At 43.5% G+C, this 10,480-nt stretch overlaps 1 protein-coding gene across 3 annotated transcripts; it reads right to left on the bottom strand.

Annotated features, from left to right (window-relative positions):
* Window positions 1-4,629: 4,629 nt before the first annotated feature.
* On the bottom strand, window positions 4,630-7,895 carry barhl2 (BarH-like homeobox 2). 3 transcript variants are annotated; one of them, XM_084011355.1, is made up of 3 exons: window positions 7,011-7,895; window positions 6,110-6,323; window positions 4,630-5,173 (listed from the first exon to the last, which is right to left on the bottom strand). In XM_084011355.1, exons 1-3 carry the CDS (start codon window positions 7,555-7,557, stop codon window positions 4,861-4,863), a joined length of 1,074 nt encoding a protein of 357 aa, XP_083867481.1. In that variant the 5' UTR covers window positions 7,558-7,895; the 3' UTR covers window positions 4,630-4,860. The 3 variants fall into 3 exon arrangements, with proteins under 3 accessions (XP_083867481.1, XP_083867480.1, XP_083867479.1); XM_084011354.1 differs by having other exon boundaries at window positions 6,110-6,326; XM_084011353.1 differs by having other exon boundaries at window positions 4,633-5,173; window positions 6,110-6,335.
* Between the last annotated feature and the right edge of the window lie 2,585 nt (window positions 7,896-10,480).

Genomic DNA, 10,480 nt, shown 5'->3' on the forward strand with positions numbered 1-10,480 from the left:
GTCCTTTGTTTCCCAGGTAGACAGGTAGACCCAAACAGCAGTCTCCATGCATGTCCCTGCTACTCGAACCAATCACAATCCTAATGTGCAGTAATTTCAATTGCTTCTCAGCCCCCATCCTGTCGAGCACACTCCCTTAATGTCAGCTCTGTGCTCTGTGAAACACCACCAGAATTTGAGTCTGTCACTTAAAATATAATGCCGTCAGATCTGTTACTTTAACCTTGAAGCAATTAGCCGTTGCAGAGCCGTAATGAATCCTGACATCACTCCGCTGTGATGAAACCCCTAATTGCTCTGTAAAAATTGAAGCTTTTGACATCACTGCTGACAGACTTTTTTTCTTCTTGGTTGTGCGGTCGCATGTGACGGCGCCTGGTTGAAACTTGAAAGGTAGCGGAGCTTCTCTGCCATCAGCTGTCCTGTCACTTGACAAAAAGGGAGAGGGAAACTGGCTGGATTTGCTGAAATGATGAGGCCATTTAAACTATGATATGTCGCAGCTCCGCGGCATCATTCAGCGGGACTGTTGCAGATGTCCGTGCTAGTCTCGGCTCAGGCGTGAGGTGGGTGTTTATGAGATGACGATGTGATGGCTTACAGCCTCCGTGTCAACAAGCCTGCTCACTGTTTACCGGCTGCCCTTAACAACCCAACTTTAGGGGCATTATGCGTTAGGGAAAGCTGGCTTTATCACAAATACTTCCTGTCACTAATTTGTTATATGAGCACCAAAGGAGCCGAGGTAACATGTTGCCAGGTCAGGGAGAGTGGCACCTCTGTGCACATCAGGGGCATTGTTATTAACAGTGTCTGATAATCAGTTGTATGTCCGTCAGCTCTAGAGTACCAACCTCAGTGCACTTTCAGTATACCTTCAATAACAAAATAGCATAGAGATAACACCCAGTAGTCCACTCTAATGGATTTCCCACATTAACAAAATCATAATCTTTGTTAATTAGTAAATTAATCTCCAGTTAATTTGATATATACAATGCATGTACGAAAGACAAATAAGACATGAGAAAAATCTAAGTAAAATGCATGTTTGGCCTATTTTATCACATTTCATCACATTATATATGAGAAGTTGTCAGGAAAGTTTTAGTTAGACCAGTTTAGTTTGAATAAGAAACAAAAAGTAAAATCTGTATAATTGTCCGGTAGGCTTCTCATAACCCATAATGCCTCAGTGCACGTTTAAGCATTAATGGTTAAGTGAATGCAAATTAATGTTGAATTTTTTTTCCTTCCTTTTTTCCATTTACATTCTATTAAATGAATAGCTTGCACAAAAACAATATGCTATTTGGATGACGCAAGGAGTATTCAGAATGTATTTATTTAAGCACCTCTTAGCATCACCTCACAGCTAAATTGGGAAAATAGTCAGAGAAGTGCCCACGGAGAAAATATCCAGGCTGGACCATCTAACTGCAGTTTCTCCTCAGGTTGGCTTTTACTCACTGTGATCACTGCATGCATATAAACTCATTTGATGCATGTGTTTTGGTGTTAATAGCAGCACACTATCTAACCCCCAATGTGTCCATCTGATGCATTTTTCCAACACAAGTTATCGTTTTAAATTGCAAGCTGCTGGTCAAACTATTATTATGCGGGGCTTTAAATTCTCCTGCAGGCTGGTAATGAAAAGGACTCATCAACACACAGGCAGGCAAGCAGGCAGGCAGGCAGGCAGGCAGGGGGACGGCAGACAGCAGCTGTTGATAATAGTGTACAAGATGTATTGGAGAACTTAGGTTTTTTGGGGGGAGGGGGGTTAAATTTGTGTTTAGTGAGTGATGTAGGAGATGTGATAATGAGAGGCCAAGGAGAGCAAGTGTTACCTCATTATTGTAATGAAAAAGATATCCCACCATTACATCAGTTGAGGGAGAAAAAAGTGGCAATTAAAGTGCCCAACAAGGTTCCTTGAGGCAAGAAGAAGAAGCAGTCGAAGAAGAAAACGACCCTCTAAAGCCCATCTGTTCTGGATAATATGCGCCGTGTAAAAGAAAGGCCTAATCCTCTTTATTCAAGTCTGCTGCCCTTTTTTTCCTCCCTCCACCACTGATTGTGTTTTCTCAAGTATTGCTCATCTTCCCCAAAAAACTCTGTTTGGCCTCGGCAGCAATTTCACATGGAGCTGCGGTCCAAATAATACCATCCTGTTTCGTGATCCATCGTGAGCAGCTCCCTGCAACACGTCATGTGCTTAGAATTAATTGGTGAAAAAATATTAAGTATTTTGTCTTTAAATCTCATGAAGCGTGAATCCAAAATAAAAACACATTCACATTCGAGTCCATAACACACGCAGAGCATGCCAGTAAGGCTTGTGCTGCCAGTTTAGCTCAGACTCACTGTGGCCCAGTTTAAACTGACTGAAAGCTGCTTTGTTTGGAGACACAAAAACACAAAAATATATATACAAAAAATCTGACAGTAGCAACGCCCAGAATTAGCAGGTAGCGGGAGCCTATTAATTCAGTGCTGCTGTATGGCTTATAGGCTATTATTAATGAATTGGAACAGCCCGCCCAAGCGCCCACACCCCCACCTCTCCCACCCGCAGAGTGCAATAAATAAATAATGCCGTAGAAGTCATGCATATGAACAACATGCTTCGCCACTATTCTGCAGTAATATGCAGACGCTGTAGGGTCAATATGGTAGGCTAATATTTTTCCACATTGGCGATATAGGCCAGAGCCGCTTCCGCAACCATTGCTTCCAAGGCCAAGAGAGCGACGCGTCTCCCCTTCTGCAGCCCGATGCGCTCTCGCTGTTATCCACAAGATTACACCGAGATGCAATGAGAATGCATATCGTGATGAGTGTAATTAGTCTGAACGGACGTGTATGAGGAGCGCGCCACACTTGTGTCGCAAACACTCGAGCTTATAATAATAATATTAATACAAATGAATAAATAATAATTCTGGCCCTGGCAATTTGGTTAAACTGAGAGGAAATGCATGTAAAGGGCGCAGTGTGTCCGTGAACGCAGCAAACTGCAGACAGCGGGAGTGTTTCTGCGCTGAATGCCGAGCAGGCGGCGCAAACAGGCAACATTAACACGTGTTCAAAGTATTAAGACGCAGACAAACTTAAGCCTGTGTGTTTACTGGCAAAGTGACAGTGCTGACATGTGTGTTTGGCTGTGTGTGTGTGTGTGTGTGTGTGTGTGTGTGTGTGTGTGTGTGTGTGTGTGTGTGTGTGTGTGTGTGTGTGTGTGTGTGTGTGCGTTTTTATTTCCACGAGGTGCATTAAAATGCAGCACTGTTTTCTCTAATGTGGCCGGAATGAACAATAAGCGCACCGACGCTCTTCAGAATGATATCTCAAAATTAAAAAAATAAAATGATAAAGAATACTGCAGGTTTGCATGCTTGCTCTTATTTCTTTAAAGCCCAGCAAATGTCAGTTTTGGCTGAGTGTATAGCGATGGTTTCAAAGAAAAGAAACCCAAACAAACGGGCCCCGAGGCGCTAATTCACACGCAGCGCCTCCCCGCCAAAGGCCTATTCTCCGGGGTGCGCGCTTATAGGAGGCTAAATTAAACCAAAGCATTTTCATAACATTCACTTCCACACCCGCGCTGTATTTGTTTAGTTTTGCTCCTGAAACCAGCAGTTTGCCGCAGTACAAAGAAAGCGCCATTGATTCACAGCTGCACTATCGCTGCAAAAACCGGAGAAATCACATTTTAGAAATGTGCCAAAGCAGCAGCATGCAAACATGCAAATGACGGGAAATTAAAAAAATAAAATAAAATAAATGATACTGGAAAATATCATGATGTGCAACGAGGTGACCAGAGATGATTGTCCCTCCAAACTTCCTTAAACAAGTTGACTGAGCGCTATTGGTTGTTGAGAAGCAGCAGATTATCAGCAGGCTTGGTTTTGTTTCTTGCAAGCTTCTTCTCCTGATCCTGCGCCTGATCGCTCACGCTGAGAAATTCAGGCGTATTGTCTGCTGTGCTCCCAGGGAACAGCTGCTAAGCCAAGGCCACATTCCCAGTATACCCGACTCATCAAACCATTCAGCCCACCACCAATCAGCTGCTGCGCATCCATATGTATGTACATACATACGTAGTGCATCAGGACGAGGAGAGTGACCTCTAGTTTGAAACTAAATTATATCTTCCGATTTCAACACCATATGCGCCTATATAATTATTTACGTTGGTCCATTTATGTCATAAAAATTATGTCAGCCTCAAAAAAGGGTGAAGTGAGAGACACCACTGTAGCCTAATTTTTCAGAGGAAATAAACACTCCTTTATTGTAGAAAATGTCTATTAATAAAATAAGAACCACAATAAAGCTGGAAATATTTTTTTATAATATATAAAAAATTAGATTTAAAAGCTATGACACTATTTAGAGAAATCCAATACCCGGGTTAAAATCAATAACGTGTCATTGATAAATGAACAAATTCTTCTTCTTGCGTAAAAAGTGAAATTTGAACTCAAGTTTGAAATAGAAGCGTCTGCAATTCAATTCGTATCATTGCGTCTTTATTCATTCCGTTCTTCTCCATCTAATAAACTTTATAAGTTTATTTGCTAATGTAAGTGTATTTGTACAAAAGACAAACAAACAAACAATCAGACATGAGCAGTCCTCTGGTCTGTCCCGCCCGGACAGAGAGTCTTTAGGACTTTAGGCTATTTGGGCCTATATTAAATACCTCCTTTACTTCTGTAAAATGTCTTTAAATGTGTCTTTTGGGGGGTAGGGGGGAGAACAAGTCCTGCAATGTGGTTCCGATGCAGTTACTCACATCACGTGTTCAACCAGGTTTCTGGTCACCGTCTTTTTCTCGGCTCATTGAGAGTTCTATCGCGGGTGCGGTCCGCCGGACATGGGGTTAGACAGGGGGTTTAGTGCCGGTTGCCCCCCCGGCCCAAGGCCGTGAATGAGCACCCTCGGGACCAGAGGTCTCTGGAGGCTGGGGTGCGGCGCGGTAGGAGTCCGGTACATGCTGCTGTACATGGCCGCGGCCGCCGCGGCTGCCGTCGTGCTGTCCACGGTGCCCAGCAGGCTCGGGTGGTAGAAATAGGGCGACGGGAACATTCTCTGTAAGGCCGAGTAGTTTCCTGCTTCAGCCAGGAGCTCTAATCCGACCGCCGTTTGCCTCTTCCACTTCGTCCTGGAAATCAGATCAAAATACAGGGGATGAATTATTTAATCCGCTTGCTCTCCTGCAGCGTATTCCCAAACGGCCCCTTAATTGGTATGCAGGGGCCTAATTATTGGAGGCACCAAATTACGGCTAAGGTTGCATATAGGCAAATAAAAAAGGGAATATCAAGACGCATCAAATGCTTGTAGGCTTTGGTCCCAACTCATAAAAGCATACTTTTAATAATTAAACTATCTATAACATAGTATTCAAATAAACCTTTATTTTGAAAGGTCGCAGGTAAAATATCAGTGGAAGGATTTTAGAAGAGAGAGAAAACTTTTTTTTAATTGTTAAATTGAACATTTTCAGCAATAATACCGAAGAGGCAAAATGTGCGTTAAGGACGTGTGTTGAAAGACATTTCGTTGTACTGCCAACTGTAATTAAAACATGCAGCGACTAAGTGTTTAAATGGAAGGTGAGCGACAGGCCCAGCTGTAAACAAAGAGCGTGCGAGCAAACACACTATTATTAACATCAATAAACATTTTACAGAGACTTTTACCATTTTCCTTTTCAAAATATGCTACACGTTTTGACATAAGACATTACTTGATTTTGATCGTTTTATTTGTCATGATGTCAGCCCTAAATATGCAATGTATTTAGGAAATACAATAAAATTATATTTCTTCCCAAAATACAAATGCTGGAAATCATCGGGCCTTACTTGGCCGCGAGATCGAGTAGAATAAAGTCTGTTGATGAGTACACAATCAATTTAAAATGGTAGAATAAAAATAAAGGCCTGTGGAATGTGAATATGAAGAGATAAAAAATATTCAGCAATTTAAATAAAAACACAAAATATGTGTGGATCCTAAACATGTTTGTTTCACGAGTAATTATTAAAAACAATGTAAACATATATTTTTTTAATGGTTACCGGGGGGGACCTACCGTCTGTTCTGGTACCACGTCTTGACTTGTGTGTCGGTCAGGTTGAGAGCCGCGGCCAGGTCCATGCGGTCCTGCACGCTGAGGTATTTCTGTCGCTCGAAGCTCCTCTCCAGCTGGTTGAGCTGGTGGTCGGTGAAGGCTGTCCGTGCTTTGCGAGGCTTTTTCGTGCGCATCGGTGGACTGTCTCTGCTGCTGGAGATTTCCCGGTCTCCCTCTTCTTTCGTCCCTAGGCACAGAGCAAGGCGGGGGAATTAGACCAAAGCAATCAGGCCTGCGTGGGACAGTTCTCCATTAACTGTCCCGAATAATAAGCGCGTCTTCGTTTCAACACCGAGCCCATAAAGCGAAAATAACCCCACGCAGGTGATGCTCAGCCTGCAGTCAAACTTTACAAACACTCACTCACACACGTGTGGCATCAAGGAGTAGAATGAATAAAAGGCATTTGTGTGCATTTGTCACCTGCAGTTTTTTTTTTTTTTTTTTTTTTGTGCTATTGTTGTTCTTTCCTTGAGAAAACGAGAAATCAATATGTCAATCCATCTCTATTTGTAGCTGCTTTTCAGTGCTCCATGATCCCCCCTCTAGGAAGAACAATAATCTCTCTAATTGACCCACTAGGGAGGCCTGGCGTACGGGGAAGATCACCAGGCTTACATCTGTTTTCACATCTATTACACTAATAAAGGGAGCACAAACGCAGACAAAGAATCACACCTTATTATTCTGATTATTTTTAGCTCGCTAATTACATTGTTCTTTTCTTTAATCCCTGGCTTATATTTGTTTTTATGGGCTACACGTTTTTGTAGCCTATAATAATTCACCTCAACTGCATTTTCAGTAACAAAACAATAATAAAACCTTTCGGGTATAAATTATATATTTTTTAAACTCTTACCGTTGCATTTCATTTCACTTTGAATGTCGTCTCTTTTGTCCAACTTCCCTCTGTTCTCATCTTGTTCCAACTTGGGCCTGAAGCCGTCCGGAGCCGTGGCACTTTCTGGTTTTGGCGTGTGGTGCGGTGAGGATACACTGGTGCTGTAAGGTGCGCAGGCTGCCAGCGGTTTGCTGTCGCCTAAAATGTCTTTGATTAAAAAGGAAGAGGTGGCGCTCCTCGGGGCGCAGCCGGCCCCGGCGAGCGGCTGCTGCTGCTGAGGCGACAGCGGCAAACTCTGCGGCTGGTTGTGGTGATGGTGGTGATGCTGAAGGCTGTCCTGGACCAGATGCGCATCGGCGGCGTGCTCCATGGTGACCGAGATGGGGGACGAGGGGGCCGTTCCCACAGTGTCTATCTCCGAGCATGGCGACGGGGTTGCCAGGCTCCTGAAATCCGCTGTCCTGCTGTCGCCGAGCCGAAAATCTCCGTTCATTAGGTTGCCAGAGTTAGACGCGCTGGATAAAATAGTGTCTATCCCAAAACTCGACCCGCTGGATCCTTCCATGTTAACAAATGAGTGGTGAAGTCTTCATAACAACAGCGAGCTGCTTCTCCTCCTCCGACGCAAACCAGAAGAAAGTCAGCAAAAATTAACTCGGAGGTACAACAACAATAAAAAAGAAAAAGAAAGAAAAATAGTTGAGGAATAAAGCCAGGAGAGGAACAAAATCCACGTTTACAAGCGGCTCGGACGGTCCAAGATGTTACATTCAGTGAACATGCGGGAAAGCAAAGTGTGGGTCTGCGTAGTCCACGTCGCTTTTTGTGTTTGGATATTGAACTTTGTGTTAAAAGTTGAGGCGTATAGAGAGATATACATAGGGCTGACTCCTCGACATCAGGCTCCCCCTTTTTGCTGCTAATCGCTCCGGTGTTGCTCTACAATGACTTCCTATACTGACGTCACGGCCCACGGCGAGGGGGAATTAATATTTTCTCCTTTATAATAAACACTCGACGCCTTTTCTCTCTCCCCCCCACCTTCCGCCGCTGCCATTGGCTCCCGTCCTGACCGGCTGCGGCACCTCACCAATCAGGGAGTTGTTTCTTTATCGAGGCAGTTCAAGCCAACCATTGAGTTGAGTTTAATTCTAGGATAGCTCTTTTAAAAAAGGAGGAAAAACAGCATGCGTGTGCTTTAAGGCCGTGCTGTAAACATTTTAGATGATATGTCCGAGCTGCGACAGAAAAACCGAGGAAGTGTGTGTGTGTGTTGGGAGGGGGATCAGAGAAGAAGAAATTAAATTATGAGGTCTAAACAACTTGATAAACTAAAAAGGCAGAAATCCACAGTGGCTGTGCAGCAGCTCCAGCTCTATGGTAGGGTGAACTATAAATATATATCCGTTATTTTCACGTATTATTTCCGGAATATTGCTCTTTATCTCGTTAAACTCTTCAAAAGTGAGTAACAGTTGAAAACTGTTGCCATCTCTAAATGTGGTCTGTTTTCAGAGCTCATTTTGAATCGGAAATCAAATGCGTTGTGTTTAAGATGTGAACATCAGGCCATAAGATATCTGTACGGGTATATATTCTCAGAGGCGCAAGGTCGACATATTTAGGGATGGGGAGGAGTGGTGGTGACTGTCATGACAGCGCGTCTTGTTAATAACCATGTCATCCTAATTAGTAAAGTAATTATGAGGTGCTAATGAGCGTTCAAAGGTAGTAGGAATTCAGTACTTTCCCCCCACCGACGTGGAGATGTGAAGGATATGGAGGGAAAATGTGCGGTGCGTTCAGCTGACAAAGTGTCTGCAGGGAGGCTGCACTTCTGTGCGTGCGCGCTCTCTGGATGATGTCTGTTCATAGGAAATGTCACTTCTCACAGATAGGTGAATGTATGCTCGTGCTCCACTTTTTCTTTTTTTTCTTTTTGGCGGACGTGAAATTTTCTTTCAGATGGATTTTTCTTTCTCCACAGCCTCCTCCGCACTCTTCCGGAATTTGAGGATGAACCATCGAGCCGGTTTACCTTTTTATTATTACTATTAATATTATTGTTATTTTCCGTCTTCCTCCTCAGCAGGTTGATAACAACGATGATGATGGTTATTCATATAAGACGGATGAAGATTGTATGCTGTACACGCACAGAAATCCGGATGTGTAGGTTTGTGCCTGATTTAAATTAAATTGTAAATATCGAGATACTTTAATAATTAAAAAGCTATTTATTTATTGGATACATTTAATTTGTATTCTATTTGTTTTTGCACAGACATTGTCAAGAAATCCTTGATATGTTTTTTTTTTTTGGGGGGGGGGGGGGGGGTAATCATTATTATTTTAAAAATGTCTTAAGTTTTTTAATCATTTTTCGTCGATTTTTAAATTTCTCCACACGCATACAGGGTTGCACCAGAAAATGAAACTTGTATTAATAATTCAAATGCTTTGAATTGGCAACAAGCTGTAAGCAGACTAATTAACAGCTTTAATATTTTGATTATTCACATATGCTTAAACGTTCAATGTTAAGCAGTTCTTTTCTTTTTTTTTCTTATAGCTTGATGTCTCTGGGACAATTACATAAGAATGTATTAATTTTAATTTCTCCATCTCATTCAAAAATGAAAAGAGTCCGTTTTCCATCAGACGTCGCGGCGATTAAATTAAATAAGTATATTTCATTTAAATGCTGTGAGGTGTTGCAGCAGGAATGTGAGCTTGTATTCATCGTGCTGTAGATATGAGACGACTCCTCTCACTGGAGCTGCACTTCTTCCCGCGCGAGATGCAACGTTTGAGCACGAGGCGGCGACAAAGCGAGTGTGCCGGAGTGACGTTCACGAGCTAACGGAGGCCCGAGCTGCCCCGCGATGACTCCACGCGCCACTTTCCAAAACTATACGCGGACTTTAAAATCCGCGCGCGGCCGGCCGTCGATGACGCCGCAGCAGAGAGAGCCTCAGCAGCACGAGCGTAAACAGCAGCACCGCACGCGCACACATACAGATATAGATCATCTCCACAGTGGAAACCAATTACAACACGCTGTCCAAGTGCAGCCTATAATCAGGCCTTTTTCTAAACCGTATTGCCTACAAATTGCTCAGATCGCATCAAAGCGATGCTTAAACATGTCAGTCAGTCGGTCAGTGTGTGTGTGTGCGTGTGTGCGCGCGCGTGCGCGTGGGCCTACGTACACGTGTGTGTGTGTGTGTGTGTGTGTGTGTGTGTGTGTGTGTGTGTGTGTGTGTGTGTGTGTGTGTGCGCGCGTGCAGGCTGTTCATCAACGGCGAACCGGAACAATCAATCGCTTTATTAGCTTTAAGGCGGGAGCAGCAGGAGCTAATTGAATGCGACCAGTTAGTTGTGTATCGTCTTATTGGCCCCAGCTGATGGTCGATGATGGGGCCGTGTAACAGTGGCTGGCACCGTATTGATTGTTTGGCGGCTTCGCGTGGAAGCTGTCACTCCGC

This window comes from Eutrigla gurnardus (genome assembly GCF_963514095.1).
Source record: "Eutrigla gurnardus genome assembly, chromosome: 6".
Taxonomy (NCBI): domain Eukaryota; kingdom Metazoa; phylum Chordata; class Actinopteri; order Perciformes; family Triglidae; genus Eutrigla; species Eutrigla gurnardus.

What these genes read in the sequence shown, in the direction of transcription:
- barhl2 (XM_084011353.1), bottom strand. Translation starts at nt 7,557, where the DNA reads ATGGAAGGATCCAGCGGGTCGAGTTTTGGGATAGACACTATTTTATCC. An exon ending in AAGTGAAATGAAATGCAACG is followed by an intron (nt 6,336 to 7,010) that starts GTAAGAGTTTAA and finishes CTCTGTGCCTAG; the next exon opens with GGACGAAAGAAGAGGGAGAC. An exon ending in ACGTGGTACCAGAACAGACG is followed by an intron (nt 5,174 to 6,109) that starts GTAGGTCCCCCC and finishes TCTGATTTCCAG; the next exon opens with GACGAAGTGGAAGAGGCAAA.